The sequence below is a fragment of the Dermacentor silvarum genome, chromosome 7, assembly GCF_013339745.2.
Source record: "Dermacentor silvarum isolate Dsil-2018 chromosome 7, BIME_Dsil_1.4, whole genome shotgun sequence".
NCBI lineage: Eukaryota > Metazoa > Arthropoda > Arachnida > Ixodida > Ixodidae > Dermacentor > Dermacentor silvarum.
In genome coordinates, this window is record NC_051160.1 from 70,686,632 (window position 1) to 70,705,269 (window position 18,638).

At 45.1% G+C, this 18,638-nt stretch overlaps 1 protein-coding gene across 1 annotated transcript; it reads right to left on the reverse strand.

Moving 5' to 3' along the window:
• Positions 1-3,498: 3,498 nt before the first annotated feature.
• Positions 3,499-12,689, reverse strand: LOC119458944 (uncharacterized). The gene is made up of 5 exons (XM_037720800.2): positions 12,251-12,689; positions 9,639-9,675; positions 6,019-6,098; positions 4,270-4,353; positions 3,499-3,621 (listed from the first exon to the last, which is right to left on the reverse strand). The coding sequence occupies exons 1-5, from the start codon at positions 12,314-12,316 to the stop codon at positions 3,499-3,501; spliced, it is 390 nt and encodes a 129-aa protein (XP_037576728.1). The 5' UTR covers positions 12,317-12,689.
• Between the last annotated feature and the right edge of the window lie 5,949 nt (positions 12,690-18,638).

Consider the following 18,638-nt stretch of genomic DNA (forward strand, 5'->3'; position numbering starts at 1 on the left):
AGAAGTCCACCCGGAATAAGGCAGAGACCAGCTCCTGAGAACGGGCTTTGCGAGGACGAGGTTAGTTCAACAGCCTTAATAATATTAGTCAGTAGATTGGAGGCTTTTTTTTTGTAGCTCAGCAACTGAACGACTCTCAGGCATTGGCGATGTAGTCTCATACACCAGGAAGACCAAGCAAAGCACGAAGAACAGAGCAGAGCAGAGGGAAGGTGGCCGAGGCGCAAAGTGGAATGTGACAGCAGAAGGCAGATTATGTCTCGCGCTCTTTGTTGCCTCTGGAGAGATCCAACGTTCTCCGGACCCGGACCCCTTCGGGGGAGATTCAAGACAATCGGTAATTGGTAAACGGCGCGTTCAGGGTATACACGAGTACGTAAAACGCGTTAAGCCATTTTAAACCTTTCTCGCGCCAACTTGGGTCACTGGGTAGTTCATGGTCTATGGACAGAGCATCGGGCAGCTCTGATGAGAGAACCAAACCATCGTCAGGCCAATTTGGGTCACAGGTATGTGACTTCGTATGTGCCGTCATCAGTTGGCCCGTATCACGCCAACTTGCTTTACTGGGTGTGCCTCTGCTTGTGTGCCGCTCTCCAATGAGCCTCGTTCCCTCTCAATCGGATCACGGGGTATGGGAAACTATATGTATGTGCCACACTTCAACGAACCTCTCTGATGTCAATTTGGGCCAATTGGTATGCGCAGCTGGGTATGTGCCTCAAGGTATGTGTCTCAAGGTATGTGCGGCTCTTTAATAAATCTGTTTGACCCCAACTTTGATAACTGCGCATGTGCAATTGAGCATGTTCTGCTCTTTAATAACCTCTTCGATGCCGTGTTTGGTACTGGGTACGTTCCCCTGCTTATGCGGTGCTCTTCAATGACAAAAAAAAAAATCAATTAAATTGATCCGGTGGTGGGCGTTGTCAAAGCCGCATCATAAAGAAATTGCGGAAGAACTCACGTCACGATGAAAGTCGACGTTAACGCGAATAGCAACGTAGCAAAGTGTAGCAACACAACGTAGTAGAGTAAATGTGTAATATAATGCAGAGGCTTGCAGCGTGAAGCGGAAGTTAGTTTAGGTTAAGGGTCGAAGCGAGTTCTTGTATATTATTTAAATATGCTTGTGTGATTGTTACTGCAGTATGAGTTCATATCGTTTTAACGCTAGTGCTGCAGAGAAAGAAATTAAATCTTTTCTCGCGCTTGCATTGTGTGGGCGATTAAAAGGCTCTTGTGCCATCTCGCAATATCGTAGCTCCTAGTGGAAACATGGCCATCGTTCATTAATTGGCTTCGAAATATGTACCAGAAGAACGGCGCATTGCGGCGCTAAAGACTTAGTTCGCAGGAGCATAGCTTCGATGTCAAGTACAGGAAGAGACTTGGTAATGCCAATGATGATGGCCACCGCCGTAGATTCCATGTGTGAGATATATAAGGCTGTATTACACCAATTTTATGTTCGCTTCAGATACAGTTGTTTGTTTGCTTTGTTTTTATTATTAACCCCATTTCTTCATTGCAATGCGTTCTCAAGTTTTTACTGGTCGTGACTTTCTCTACAGAGAGGAACAACACATTAGGAGCTATAGGTTATCTGGAGTACACCAACGTCTGGTTCCTTCATTTGTTATTCTTGGGAATATATAACGAGGGCTGCAAATACTATTTCCGAAAAGGTGTTTTTTGAAGAACGTCCGGACCTGACAATTCTGTTTGGTGGGTGCTCTCTGTATGTCGGGCCTTAGGCTTGGCGCGGTTTACTTCCAAAAGGAGTCTCATGGCAAGCCTGTAGGACAATGCGGCAAAATGAAGAGTATTGTCGGGGTCAACTGGTCTTTTCAATGTACTTGGATGCTGAAACCCCTCTAAGACCCAGCTGTGGCTGCGGACGGGATGTTATGATGGCCTAAAATTCAACAGGGCCAGCGGTCAATGCTACCAACTCGCTTTCCAAGCTAATTGCCCTCAAGAGCGAGAGAGCCTCTTCACTGCGACCCCAAGGCTGGGTGTGCCACATTCACAAAATGTTTACAGTGGAACAACCAACCCGCAGCAAGAATAGCTTTGTCTTGGAGACTCTTTAATGTAGAGTAATTTACCATACTGTGCGACGGAGTGAGTGTTTGCGTTCCCAGTGATGGCGAGCGCGCATGTCGGCGCGATTCTGTAATCACAAGCACGACGCTCAGGGTGTCGCATTGTCATTGTGCGTAACCACAGCCACATCCCTGAGATGGCTCGAACAACATGTAGGAGCAGCCCTTCGACGTCGCGGACCAATAAAGGACAGCGCCCACTCATTGATGACACTCCCATGAGACCTCCCCGCTTATTGTCCCTGCTACGTACGGGGCCTTATTTAAGAGCGGGGCGGTCCAACTGTTAGACCACAATGACCCGAGACTCTTGCCATGGTAATAACATGTAAATGCATGTGTCCTATGTGTCACCATCATGATCCCCGCCTTCGTCATCGTCGTCTCTTGAATAATGCGGTGAAAGCCACCTCACCCGATCTTGGTGGTATCACTCCATAGCTCTCCACAAGTAAATTTGCACGTCACTGGGGCGCCACACAGACACTTGAGCATATATATTTATTAATAATGTTTTCTGCATATTCTCTCCTGGAATTGAAGTTCTCTATACGTTTGGCCTAACACAGTATTGATAGCGTGCACGTGACGTCACGCACCCACCTTATCACCGTGTCGGTGCACCAACATGGCGACTACGAGCACTTCAGAATTGAAAGCTTTCACGTGACATTACGGACCCAGCTTATCATCGTATCGGTGCACTAACATGGCGGCTACAATGACGTCAGTGCAAGCCATCTATACTCTCACAAAATATGAAATCTTTGGGAGGTCATTCGAATGGTAGATTTTACAAATCGAATACGAATATTTGAAGAACACTGGTGAGAATATCGAATCGATTGCTTATTATCCTGCTCCTAAAGGCAAAAGAAAAAAAATATGTTAAGAAAAAAATGGCACCATGCAACAGTTACTTCATTCCACTCAATGCTTGCGAAGTCACTCAACAAATAGGCAAAGAATAAATGAGCAAAAAGTTTAAAGTTTACTACGTTACTTTGGTTGGCTAAGGCAGTTGAAGTGGCTGGTACACTCTATGAGATAACTTTCAGTGATCAACTAGCTCTAATTATTGCAGTGTCGCTGCAAAGTTATCCATAATGGAATATTATATTCAGTTAGACCGATCAAAGTCCATTTCACAGAGATCAACGCACGTCACAAAGCGGTTACCAACAACAGGCGCCACCCAATTCTCACAGCAGGCATGCATGCTATCAGTGGCGGCGGCCAATTAATGACGTTTTTTAACAAACGAAAATCATTGGTAATTGGGCGTCGAACTGAAATATTGAATAATTCGTAATTTCGTAATCGTACGCTGAATTTCGAAGAGGCGTAGCCCCCTTTTCTTTCTCCCCAAAATGTAAACGAAGCAGTAATCTCACTCGGGCAGCAGGCAGTGTCCGGCGGTGAGCACGTGCCTCCTGGTGATCATCGTTCCACCGCACAGGGACACGATGGTCTGCATGTTCTTGCTGACCAGCCGGGCGCTGCTCATCTTGCTCTGAAAATAAATCACCGACGCATTGCACACGCTCTATTATCCTGGTCCCAGTCTTATCAACTTTAAACACGCTAATATTTATACAAAGGGTCATACTTTGCATTTTGAAGGCGGCAGACGCTATTTGTGATAAGTAATCGTAATATTCACACTAGTATGGGCGTTCCTAATGCTTCTGATTCGGGCCAAAATTATACACCAACTTGAGTGAAAAACGCGTATTCTTGCGGCGCCAATGCTCACGTTGAAGTATGTATGCCGTGGTGTACAGCAAGCTATAGCCGTTAGTGGCGCTGGCTAACACTCTCAGGGCTACGCATAATAGACATGCAGAAATACCCACGAAAGTGCACTCGGAAAAAAAAGGAAGGTCATTGTAGTTACGGCCTGGCTGTCACAGCTTTCACAACTTTGGTATCGCTGCAGTTGGCAACGGTGGAGTTAGTAACGTTACTGACTAAACAAGGTTACTAATGGGTCTCAGCTGCCAATTACGAACGTTGTTCGCATCGCCAGATGCACTGTTTCTAGTGTATGTAACACATAGGTAGTAAATACGACTTCTTTTTTAAGATTGCGTATGGAAGGATAGCCGCCGCAGTAACTAAATGGTATACGGCATCGGAGATGGAGGATGCATCAACTCACCATTTCGGTCTTGAGGATGGAGCATGAGTCCGTGCCGTTCTGGTCGAACCCCTCGATGGGCGTGTAGTAGGTCGAGATGCGCACCTGAGCACGAATATGATAAGAAGCAATCGGAAAAGATGAAAACGGGTGAAAATGAGCAATAGTGGGACGGTTACGGAAAGTCGAGTGCCAAGAATATTGGACATTGGAGTTGATGCAAGTACCGCATCGATTATTAAGATCAAAGGTGCGTGTAGCTAACGTTATCGAATAATAACCCTAATATGCAATAATCTCAAAGGAGCAGGTGGAACGCCTTAAAAAAGATTGGCGGCCATCCCGCCCTGCGAACGTAAATGTCCAGCGAAGCTGTATCAAACACCTCACAAGGTCGGGCATTGTATTCACGCTTTTCTTCTGGTGTCTTTAGTTTTCGTGGTCTACCCATGGCAGTCTTAGAATGAACTGAATGAGTTGCTAGACGGGTCTCCCTTTTATATGTGAAAACGTGGTGACGTCACCAAGTATATATATATATATATATATATATATATATATATATATATATATATATATATATAGGGTGTCCCGGCTAAATGTAGCCAATGTCTTAAAAACGACGAAGTGTGCTAGGAGGCTCAAACCAACTCAGTGGTGTGGAGGCTTGCGTGTCCTAGTCAGCGGTATTTTTTTCGTTTTGCAAAGTCACCTAATTAGTATAAACTACTCGCCTAACTTTTTAAATATTGGCTTGACCAAGAAAGTGCCAATACGAAAGTTGTCGATCACATTTAAAAATGGCAGACTGAAGTGTTTGCAACGAAGTACCACTGATAGAGCTTCTTATAATTGCCTTTAAAGGAAGCGCGCGAAATAAAAAAAAAAAAAAAAAAAAAAAACAAGCGCGTGATTGCGCCACTATTTCAGCGCCCCCAGACGACCGACCAGTAAAGGACATTGTTTGTATGCTTTTTTCGAGACTCACTCGCGTGCCCTGTCGCGATCGGGCGCACAGAGCGAGCGGCGGTGATGAAGGTGTGGCGCGCTTCGAGTAGACGTGGCATAAACATATCATTCACTCCACTTGCGGAATGAAGCCTGAACACACAAGGCAAGAAAAAAAAATAAAATGAAAAAAAAAGACGTTTGGGCTTGAGTAAATGTTGAGGGCAGAACTCTTTAATCGGAAGGAAAATGCAATTATCATGGTCTTCTATCCGTTGGCGATCCTATCTTACTAACGAGAGTTGCTGGCGCGTATCTTGCGGCCACCGGAAACGCCAAGCCCGTCCTGGAACTGTTGTACAGATATGCGGATTTAGTTTCTTGATCAGTCACCTGGAGGAGCGCTGAAATAACGGTGCTGTGACGCGCTTGTTTTTGTATTTCGCGGGCTTTCTTTAAAGGCAATTACAAGAAGCTCCATCAATGGTACTAGCTGCAAACACTTCAGTCGGCCATTTTAAATGTTCTCGACAGCTTTCGTATTGGCACTTTCTTGAAGAAGCGAATATTGAAAAAGTTAGGCAATTAGATTTTACTAATTAACGTAAGCGCAAAAATTGGGATTTTTTATGATACTGCAATCGATAGTAAATGACCTCACTTTTTCATTTCCATCGGACTTGCACAAGCAAGTGGCAACCGGAAATGTCTTGCACAAAACAGGCAGGAGAATCAGATGTCACTGTTAGATACAGCTTCCTGAAAATTTTATATTATTGCGCAAAGCGGGCCTTGGAGGCGATAAGCAAAGTGGTCACGCACCACCCACGGGTACTTGTTGGAGGACAGCGTGGTGCCGTCGACCACCTTGGTGTCTGCATTCAGGCCACACCTGTTGTGTCCTGCGAACAGAAGGGGGGGTACAGAACAAAAAGTTGTTCTACATGTGGGTGACTGACATGCAGCATTCACCGCCTAACTGCAATGAAATTAGTAAAGAGTGCGCCGTAGGTGTCTACTGGCGTCTATCGTAATTGTAAAGCAGGACACTTCCCCGATGCATGTCCATGCAAGCGAAGATTTCTTAGTTTTGAAAAACTGTGCATTGAAACAGAGCCCATGGTATGTCCTACAACGTGCAGTTCCCGTTATATGTAGATTACGACTCGTCCATGGTGGTTCTTTTTCTTCGCACGCCATGGTTTCTTAGTGACTATGGTGTTGGGCTGCTAAGCACGAGGTCGCACGATGAAATCCCGGCCACGGGGGCCGCATTTCGATGGGGGCGAAATACGAAAACACCCCGTGTACTTAGATTTAGGAGCACGCTAAAGAACCCCAGTTGGTCAAAATTATTCCGGAGTCCCCCACTACGGCGTGCCTCATAATCAGATCGGGGTTTTCGCACGTAGAACCCCATAATTAAATTTTATTTATTTTCTTCTTGTTCGCCAAGCTGTCTGAATATTTGAAGAGATGTCATTCACAACTGAGAGAAAGGTTCTTTTGCAGTTCCTTTCATATGCGTCTGTTGACGTCGATAGCCTCCTTCAGATGGGTAGTAGTTCAGTAGTACCATACCAGTTATGTGCGAAACGCACTTGCTCTAGCTACTGACGAAAGACCCCGTGGTGACGATTTCCGCGCTTTATATCGCTTGCTACTATGCGCACGCGTCTTATACCATTTGAGTGAATTAAGAACACATATAGCGCACACTCTTTAGTCAAGCGCCCCAGTCGACCGCGGCTGATCAGATATTCATGGGAGTTAAGGGTGCGGAAGGGGTGTAGATTGTGTTGATCATGCAGATTAGGCACTATACGGGTGATTTTTCAAACTTTTGCAAAATTTTAAAAATAGCCTGTTGCAGATAACATAATTTTCGCCCTTGACCTAGATTCATCAGAGAGGCGCACACTGCTTGCACGAGAAATCAAAACACATGTTCAACTATTTAACATAAATTCACTAATTATCCTTTGAATTAACTACTTAACAGCACACATTGCAATTTACGAATTGTAGCCGGTAAGATTACAAGACATGTCCACTTGGAATGAATTTCCAGAATGACGTTGGTATGAAGTTATGTGCCATCAAACTCGCAGTAGAAATGCGCTCTTGTTCCACTTACTTTTTCACCAAAACGCATTCTTATGCACGAAAGCACGAAAGCAACTGGAACATTCCGCCAATATTTTGGTATAATTTTGGAAAGTATTCCGCCAACATTTCAGGAAATAATGTATCGAAACTGGTGTCATCCGGGAAATTAATTTCAAGTGGATACGTCGTGCGAGCTCACCGGCTACAATTCATACATTGCAATTAATAAGAAGATAATTGGTGTTTTTCTGATTAGTTGAGTATGTGTTTCAATTTCTCGCCTCTTTGAATAATCCAGATAAAGGACAAGAATTATGCTATCTGCCTCAGGCTATTTTTAAACATTCCATAGAATCTAAAAATGATCGCCCTGTATAAGCCGATACAAGACATGACCTCAGTGTCTACCTGCGCAGTCGATAAAGCTTCGAAAACGAAACGGGCAACAAACTGCAGCAGTGGTGCTAAGAAAGCATCGCTAAAAAGAAATCCTTCATAGGTGTGTGCCAGTAGTACAATTTACACTATAATTACAGCGACGCTGTATAACCATCTTTCACAACCTTCGGAAGTACTCAAGGTTTGTTTGCTGGCTCACGAACTCACTGCGGAACTCCCCTAAACCAGTTTCGCTGTAAAATTTGCTGTTTCGCCCGAAGACCAAGCATTGGAAGAGATAGCAAAGTTTATAGTGTTGTGCTAAAGGGTATCTTATAACGTTGCCGAGATGAGAAGCGCCGTCAGTGGAGTCACAGGCGTCGGACCTCAATGGTGCTCGAGATGAGACAGATAGAAAACCATCGTTGCTTTAAGTACCCTATGCAAGGATTTCACAGGTTTAGCTATACGTTTGCTGTCCGTTCGGGCGTGGTATGCACACAGCTGATCAGCAGGCACGCTAGTCTAATGAAAACATTGGCATGCATCTAATTAGACATACTTATAACAGAAATTATCACGAAATTAGGCACGATAACATGAAAAGCTACGACGAACAAGCGCTAAATATCGCTATTGCTTGCGCGCACAACTCTCTTGACAGCAGCGGTAGGCAGAACGCTGCTATGTCTCCCCTGCAGAGCCGATTGTGTGGACTGCGACGGTGCGTCGTCCACTTGGCTATGTCGTTTTTGCAGCCAGATTCCCTGCGCATAGCTCGCGCTTCTTGAAGATTTTATGACCCTTCGAGCACGAGCCGTTCATAAGCCGGCGACACCGTAACATCACGGCGGCGATGATGGTGAAAACGCGCCTCAGACGTCCGCACAGTTACTGTTCCAATAAAACTCGAAGCGTGCCCAGTCATCTATTTATACTGTTGCTAGACTCACTATGAAACGTTTTAATGCGTAATAACAAAGACAAGGTAAACACACTCGCGCCGACACGATCCTGCTACTCACTGAACGACCCGCCCCCTTACTTATTATTGCGATAGCAATTATATGGACACTCCAAAGCATATTTCTGCCATCGGCGTCGCCGTGAGGTTCCGTATGACGTCAATGGAGATGAAATCGTCGCCGCGCGCCGCCGTACGCTGTATGTGCGAGTGAAAGGCAGCGAGGGACGCGCGCTTTCACGGGGAGTGAACCCACGGCGGAGAACAAACGCGCGTTCTGCGCCGTGCTCCCTTAAGGGCTGCAGAAGTAGGCGTCTCTTTCCTCCTTTACAATCACCATATATGTAGAGCAAACGCGCCTTCTTCCGACGCGCGAAAGGGCGGGGGGGGGGGGGAGGGGGAGGGAAGGGAGGCGACGTTTAGCTGCGGAACCAAGTGCCTATTTATATCAGAGGCTCCGGCAACAGTCACCAACGCCGCACGCATTTTGTGCGAACGCGGGCAAAACGCCGACGGCGTCGACAAGTTCTGCGTGTGGCCGGTGCTGCTGCATGTCCGAGTTTATGCAGCTGATAAAGCTACTATCATTACTCCGTATAGCTCTCTACAAATTTGCTGTCGCAATTGATGCTTCGCCTTTCAGGTGAAACTGCGACAACTTTTTTCTCTCACTCACTCACTTGCCCGCTCACTTTCACAGTTACCCGCTTACTCACCTTTATTTCATCACCAACTTACCCATTACCTAATAGCTGACCAACCGAATCACTCACTCACTCACTCACTCACTCACTCACTCACTCACTCACTCACTCACTCACTCACTCACTCACTCACTCACTCACTCACTCACTCACTCACTCACTCAATCACTGATTGTTGCCCTCTTACATGCAGAAACTGACGGCTTTAAGAATAGTTACATGACGGAAGACTCACATATAACGACAAAGGACTAATGAAAACATGGGCTAAATGAAGCATGGCTCACCTCTGACTGAATCCACGCTTGGTGCTCTCTGCGTTGCCTGCGCACGAGAAAGTGCAGCAACACTTATATTCTATAGTGAAATGAAAATACTACGTGAAGTACGGCGTTTACTACGATGTATAATCCCACAATATGGTGCATTAACTGGGAAAGGAAACATAGCAAAGATGTGCAAAAGAAACGTGTCAATTCTTCGGGAGCATCCGTCCCCTCACGTTAACGTTGAAAAGTTTTACAAAGATTTTGTTTCGACCAAAAGTTGGAACCGACGGACATCAATCCTTGTGCAGGTTTTTTTTTAATGGTAGCGTAAATTTATCATAACTGACTACAGCATCAAAACATTAACACACGCTACAAGTATTTTAGAATAACACAAGCCGCTGTGAAAATTACACTGTCCAGAAGAATAACGTCGACGATATATCATGGTATGTTAGCTGCTAACGAGAGATTTATGTGGCCTACAACTGTAAAACGATTATCTATTTTAATTTTGCCACAGGTGTTTCATTACAGGAACATTTTTAACTCTTTGAAGCCTGGAAAGCACACACATTATCGCAGCACTCTGGACTGACATTAAGTTGCACATTTCCCGGATTCTCGATATTGAGCCCGTCTCTATTTTGCTTACAACGTGGATGGCTAAGAAAAGCCAGAATTCCAACACGTACTATAATAATCGCAAGAAGACGCGAGTATTCAGTGGGTATATCCTTTAGGGTGAACGGCCTTCGAATATTACTGAAGAAAAATTTGCCCGCAATCACAGAGCAGTCAGTAAGTCAATGTATGACAAGAACGCTACTATTGGTGTGTTCCTATTCTGGCCAGCATCGGAGGCGGTCTACGTAGACAGTTAAGTAAGGAGACAGCCAAGACAGCTTCGAGCCCAAGTTATCGAACGCGTCTCGAACTCTCTGGAAGACGCACGGAAGATGCCGCTGTGACGTGACGCCACCTCGCGGCGGCATGAAAAAGTGGAGAAAAGCTTACATTATCCCTGCATTTTAACTGTTTGCCTCGCCAAACCTACAAAAAAAAAAAAAAAACAACGGGAATTACATTAGGCGCATAGGAAAGCGTGACTACGTCTTCTTGCGCACAGATTGCGTTCCCGTCGAGTTTCCAAGCTTCCTGTTCCGTCGCCATCTTATATGTCGAATACATCGTTTCTTTCTTCAGTCTGTCTTCTTTGACGGCTTCGTCAGTAATTGGAATGAGACTTTAAGACGGCTGCTGTCTGCTTAGCCATCTGTACTATGCCATCTACGGCGTGTATTGGAACAGAGCCTATGTTTCAGGAACCGTTTTCCCAGTGCTTCTTGACACTTGTTCACACGTGAGACCACCGCTCTACAATAGGATAGTGGCCCTATAGGAACATTGTACCGCCCGGAGGGCGCTATACGACACTTTCATCTATCAGACGAGCGTCGCCGACACCTGGCACTAGGGATCTGAAGAAACTGATACGTCATCTTTCATCTGGGTGTTAGCTTTACCGAGATTCAACTCAGCAATATTCGCCCGTCTGATCTCGATTGCAAGCATTCCGAGCCATACGGAACATGCACTGTTGAACATTTTCAGATGTCGGACATACTTGAGTCGTAATAAGGAATCGTAGATGCCAAGATTATTTTTTATCACGTCCCTCTAATGTTGCTTCCCCCGCGTTGCTACGCTTAGTGTTTTGACACTACTGTCACTGTTGAAAGCTTCAGCGCTAGGTGCCTATACTGATTTTGCTAACCGCAAGGAAGTGGCAGTCAATGCACCGATAACATTTTATGGGCCCGGCGTGTACGTTTACCGAATCTAAAAACATTCTATGGTATGCGAAAATTGGACTTAAAGGGAGGGAACAACAACCCCATGCCACCCAGCACCCGCACCCGCTTCCTACACCACCGGGCCTACGAATTTTGTCTTACGAATCTGAACTCCGTTGACCGAAAGTGGTTGCAGTTATTCAAAATGTGGTGCGCAGTGAGATAGAAAACCTAAGACGAACGGCTTGTTGCAAGTTCTGACTGCTTGTATAATATCCGGCATTGTGAAATAAAACATATTACATGTGTTCATCCGTGTGCGTGTGAATGCAACTTTACAAATAAGGCATTTTACATTAATAAAGCGGGATGAAATAACAACATTTAGTCCCTTTTGCATATCACTCATTCCTCAAGAAATTGTACTAGAGCGCGTGCAGTAGTGATTGCCATGGACTAAAGACAATGCCGAGTAGACATAACTTCCAGCCAGTACTCGTCCAATGATTACTGCTGCAGTTACACCTCCCGCTTCACCAACTAAACTATGCGTAGCTATGCGTAGCTCTGCTGTGGAAGAACGTTCCCCTTTTGTTCCGGCTCGATTCCATGGCAAAAACAAGGAAAGTTGACGGTTTCGCATGCAAACACGTGTTCCATTTTATATCTTTTCACAGCGTATATTTAGAAAGTGCCACGTCCGTGCTCGATGCCGAGGCCTTGCAACGCGGTGCCGATTCACCGAGGGAGAGGCATTGCACACTGTCGAGCAAGTGGCGAGCAATACAGCAAACGCGACCGTGCTACTAAAGACGAACGAAATGAAGTTCTCACCGCCAGCGTCCACGGTTGTCCAGCCAGGAGCCCGGCAAGGCAGAACGCAAGATAGGCGAGCGCCATGTCGAAGGCCTGGAAGATTCTTCTTCTACATCGCCGATGTAGCTCGCGCCTCGCTCACTCACGCGGTCTGACGCCGCAGTGATGCTTTTTGAGATGTGCCAGTTTGAACTTTCTCTTCTGTTGCTCTCTCTGCCTTTGCAGGGCCGCTTCGCTGACGTGTCAGAAAGCAAGAACGAACACCATACAGCGGTACGGTGACGCCTGGACGTCACAAACAAATTTACGGCGCATTGAGGCTAAAGTCCTTGAGCAGTGAAGAAGTGCCGAAGACGAAAAACACGAGAAAAAAATATGCGTAGAGGTTGCAGGAGAGGCGAAGAGAAGATACTTTTCAAGGGGCACGTGAACCGTTCTTTGGTACGGAAACGTTTCAACGAATGGCGTCGCGTTTTCTCGCACGCTCATGTGATTTTGTTTTTGTGGAGGGAAGCGTCCTTGCGAACGCCAAGTGAGTGATCCGACGACGTGTGTGACAGGAAAGTCAAGTCTGCGATGTTCGGTCAGTGCCTGGTTGTCCGGGCCAGTTTCTTTCTTTCTTTCCGTTGGCTTTTTACACTTCTCGCTGAGGGGCGATGCACGCGATCACACTCCTGCGAAGCCACTTAGCTTTTCATTAAACGGACTCTCTTGAAGCAGCGAAAACAGTCTGCATTTTGTCTCTCAGCGCGTCGGCCAACAGATCTGTTATTTTACCTTATGCATAGCTTCCGTCGGACGCTAGAAAATGTTGCTGGCAATGTAATTGCTTTTATACACCAGAGAGAGAAAGATTGTGATAGTAAAGCTGAGAAGTCGGCGTGAAATGCTGTTCTAGTTTGCTATTCGGCGTTAGGGCAGGGGGGAAAGGGAGCCAAAGGAGAGGGAAGAAGTGAAGATGATGATATATAGATAAAAGGCATGAATAAAAAAGAAAAGAAAAACGCTCACTGGAAGCATTCATCGAGTTCACCATATTTAAAAAAAAGTCACAGGCCTGCGCGGCTACACGCAGCAGTCACAGCGTAAGCTGGTGGAGCGGCTCAAGAGTAACTCCAATTTGGGCACCACGCACAACAGGGTCTTCGCGGCAGTCTGTTCGCCTCGTTTTGATGATAACGATCTGAACTGTCCGCCCGGCGTCGACGGTGAGCTGCGGCTTGTAATGCTCTCTGCACAGCAGTCTGCTGAACCCGATCAAGCCTTACAACTGCAACTTACATGTCAGGCGCGCCGCGTTTGCAGGCACTTTAACTAGATGGCGCCACCATACTGGTGGAGGCTCGGCAGCTCGGGAGCGCGTTGATAGCGCGCCTCGTCCGAATCGCATAGCGTCGTCTGCGCCTGCGGACGCTGCGTTTGCAGGCATCTTACCTAGATGGCGCCACCATACTAGCGGAGGCTCGAGTTGTCTCCTCCTGCGGTTGCCTTAAGGGTATTTTCCGTGGGCCGACAGTAAGCACTTGGATGGCTCTGTGGTAGAGTATCCGGCTCCCACGCAGTGGGCGCGGGATCGATCCCGGTGGGAATCGGGAACTTTTTTGGGTTTCCGGCGACAGCGGTTACGCGGCGCACGCCAGCGGCGGCATCATCGCGACCCGGAAGTTACGGCTATTGGAATGAGCCCATAACAGCTTCCGCTGTAAAAGAAAAGAAAGAAAACGAATGACCTTGATTGATGGGCGCGCGGAGTAGTTTGGCCATGAATGTAAAATAAAGGTACGTTCAGACTACGTACGTAATGTGCAGATATTTCGCAAGAAACGGAAGCGCAAACGCAGAAAGCGCAACTAAATTTTTCAGACTACAGTCGTATGAAGCGTTAAGAGCGCAACAGTCGTCACTCGCGCGAGCGTAATTGTTGGAAGGCCCGCTACTTTTACGTGTAATACAGATACGACAGTTACGGCGTGGCCAATAAGCGCCGCAGTTTCGGCTTTAAATTTTCGGTGACGCGACTACCGGCATCCCCAGTTAGAGCAACGGCCCAATGGACATGACTGCGTGTTGGCGTAGTAGCTTGTGTGCGTAGTTCGAGTATTGTGCGTAGTTGTGTGCGTAGTCTGTTTACAGGTGCCATGTGGAAATCCACTGAGGCGCAACTGGCCAGCTCACGTTTTGATTGGCCGGTCTTAAGACGCGTAACGTATGCAACTGACAATGTAAACAACCAGCATTGTTAACGATCTTAACGCTTGTAACGCGCGATACGGTCTTCATGACAGATGCGCGCTTTGCTAACGTTACGACCGCAGTCTGAACATACCTTAAGACGTTCAGAAAGTGGCCGGTTGTCGATGTGTATTCCACCGAAGTATCTCTGTAACACCTCTTTTCGACATGCCCTGGTTCAATATTACAAGGAAGAACCATTCCGAAACCTCGATTTGAATTTGACTCTTCCAGTAATTCTTTCCTTTGGTGCTATCGTACTGGGTTACAGCCGCAGGAATGTTTGTGGAGCCCTCCGTGTCTTTTGCGTGAGACAAAAAGAATTGTAGGCTAAAATTCTTCTAAATATTTCTTATGCTCGCAAAATTTTCTCTCTAATACTTAGATACTTGATCATTCATATCTACATCAGTGGGCACTTCGTGATAACAACTTTTTCACCGCCCGATTCATGGCCGATTCCCCACAGTGGGTTGCGCCTTTTCACTAGGGAACAAGAACAAGGTAACTACTGATTGACGCAGAGAATAGCGCTATACTTAAGCAGAGAATTTGGGAGAGACGAATAAAATCAAAGAGTTGTCGCATCAAATTGAGAGTTAGCAACATGCGATAGCTACCTTATGGTCCCTCTTGCACGCGTCCATGCTCTTCAGGTGCACCTTGACGAACTAGGCGCAGATACTACGCATGCAGGTGAAATCACTTATGTTTGTTGTTGCACAGTGTTCTAACACCACGTAGCAGGCACTCTCGAACGACGCCCTTTGACTCAGCTAGGTTTCGGTACGTACCTCGGAATCTTTTAAAGCAGGCATGATCGAAGAAAGGATCGATTTATAAGTCAGTTCTTGTTATAAGCTGGTATGTTAGGAACGTGATTTTTGTTTTGTTTTACTTTATTCACATGTCCCTGTTAGTTGCCAGAGACTGCATCTCCACTGGGTACATGGACAATGTAACCATCTCCTCATGTTGATAGGGTAAAAAAATCGCTTTGTCTTTTTTTTTTGCGTATGCATAGAAATGAAGATGCTGCATCGTGCGGTGGTTTGAGACGTTGACGCTGCGTCTAGGACTTTCCGGTTATATCGCGGCATTTCAAACGCACTAAATGACTGACCTTCCTAGTCTGTGGCGATACAAAGGCGTATATCAAATTAGTGTAACTTTTTTTTCAAAAGCTGGCGGCAAGAATATGAATAAACTACTTTCATACAGTTTCGGATGCGTCTTACGTCAAATGTCAGGTTATTACTCTACGTAAGTTCTTCATAGTTACATTGGAAAAGGATAAAAAGCAATGTGCAATACGTACAATGGGTCTCAGCCGTCGAAAAAGAATCACTCGCCAGAATCCTCACCTGCGTTAGTTCTTCGGTTTCCGGCATGCTCGTGTTAGCAAAACGGCGAGTTCATGGGAATGCATGGTGGTACACGGCGCTAAAAGGAACACCATAAAAGTGGACGACGCGAACTTTCACAGAAATAAGTATTTTTTTCGGAGGAATACGGATTACACATTTAAGCACACGGGAATATGTAGAATTAGAAAAAACAGCTGTGCTACTGAAAATTGCTTGCTTAACCACTTGTGACACCTTGTACATTATAAATTATCATTCACGTTTCCTTCAATTCTTCTCGCACTTTTCACAATTGTAAAGCTAATTTTCTTGCGAGGCAGTTTGCCCAATTATGGTGGCCTAGTGGTTTTGGCAAACAGCGTGTAGAAGCGCAGTTTACTTGTATAATAACACGAGAAAAAATGTAGCCGTGGCTTTCGTGATGAAACCACGTAAAAGTGAGAAGTCCCAATATGATTGCTTGTTTTTTGTTTGTCTGTTTGTCTTATTGTTTGCTTGACCTCTGTTGGTGGCTCATGCTTACATATGGGGGATGGGCCAAGATTCTGGTGTAATGAGAAGAAGGCGTTTAATACGAAATAAAAACACAACTGGAATATTTGTGGAAGAACCTGAAAAATTTAAATAACAAAAAGTAATAGAAATGTAACCCTGTAATGCCCAAAGACAGTTCCACGTCAGTGAAAATTGGAACGAACTGCTCACACTTATTCCTGGCCACGGAGGGTGAAGTTGTGAAAAACAAAAAAAACTAAGAAATGATTGTTTTTAGGGTATAAGTTAATTACTGCATTGCTTACTTAATTATTAATTGGTTTGCTAAACTATACACCGCATAAACTCCAGCATATCAATAAGGAAACCATGGGTTCTGCATTAAATTTCCGGTGCTTGAGTCAGCATTTTGAAGCATAAAACTCAGCGTGGCATATATGATACGTTGGACATTGCAGGGCTAACTAGTAAATCGCCTGGAAACAATATTAAATTCGTGAAAATTTGAGCAAGCATCCTTTTTCTTTTCTTGGTATTTATTTCATGGGCAGATGACTCTTGCGAGAAAAATCAACAGATAAACGAGCTAAGAAGTTTCATCAAGTTTCACGGTGGCGAAGACAAACGCACGGAGCACCACAGTGTTCCTATACATTCTTGAATCGTGCTGCTCAGGTCGCCGTAGATCTTCACAGGAAACACTAAAATAGTGGTAAGAATAAGCACTTTACCAATAAAGAATACCAATCTGAATAAAATTCGATTTGTTCGTGCAGATTTTTCAGTTGGACGATCATTTAGGTTTGGCATTTCGATCCAACGTGTTTGTTTTCCTCATGCTATACATTCAGAGCAAGAAGAAAGGGAACCGAGGGGCCGGATTTTGATTAATCATATCATATCATAAGAAGCCAACAAACAACGATACCGAGGACAACATAGGAGAAATTACTTGTACTTACGAAGTGAATCAAAGAAATGATAAATAAATGGAAATTAAAGTGGATGAAAAAAAAAAAACTTGCTGCAGGTGGGAAACGATGCCACGTCTTTGCATTACGCGTGCGATGCTCTTACCATTGAGCTACCGGGGCGCCATTTTCCCATCCACTTTCTGAGGTATTTATGTTTTTTACAACTAGAACTAATCCTGGGAGTGTTAGCCAGCGCCACCACTCGCAAACGAATTGGAAGGATTGCGAGTGGTGGCGCTGGCTAACATTCCCAGGTCTAGTTGTACTTAGTAAACGATAATACCACAGAAAGTGGATGGGAAAACGGCGCCGCGGTAGCTCAATGGTAAGAGCATCGCACGCGTAATGCGAAGACGTAGGATCGTTCCCCACCTGTGTAAAGTTGTTTTTTCGTCCACTTTAATTTCTATTAATATATAATTTCTTTAATTCACTTCGTAAGTACAAGTAATTTCCCCTACGTTGTCCTTGGTATCGTTGTTTGTTGGCTTCTTATAATTCCAATGAGCAGAAACACATCAGAGGATCTTTCGTCACAACTAGTTGGCGACAGATATCGCTAACTAGTTGCATTTTCAGTATGAATTTTAATCCTAACTTCTCACATTCTTCTCTGCAGATATCAGCTAGACGTTGCATGCACTTTGCTTGTTAGCAAGCAACACAATGTCATCCACATAAAATAAACCTGGAAGCTGCTGCTCAGCGGTTGTGCCGGCTTGTTTGTATGAGAGGTTAAACCCGATATTGATTCCTTCTAGTGTGTAGGTACCACTTCGTCTTAGCTTGGACGATATCCTGGGCCGCCATTATTTGGGCAAATGTGCAGCGCAAGGAAATGCTCTTGCGTAATAAGTAAAATTGTCTAATAACTCGACCGATTACGTTGTTGTCAAATAAAGTTGTTGATAACGTAAGACAATAACCTGGGATCAAAGTCCGATGGATCTGTGGAAGTGGTTTAATCATTTTCTTGGATTTAGCTTTCGGTTAATGTAACAATAATTTGATCTTGATCACTGTATCGTCAGAGACGATGAAAAACACGTGTAAGAATGTCCTGAGTTGACATAGAAATCAAAGTTGGAGAATCAACATGCCAGCCTAGCATACGATGTTACGTAATTATCGGTGTGCTGAGGCACAGAAAAGCGGCTTTTGCGACAAGAAACACGAGGAAATGGTTAATTTCTTGATGTATGGAGATGCTGCATTCGGTATTTAACCATAGGATAAAAAAGGGGAGCAAGGAGGTGATCACAATCATAACATTCCAGTAGGTAATCAGAACTGGATTGGAAAGCGATTATGTGCCTGAGCTGTCTTCGTGTCTAGCTC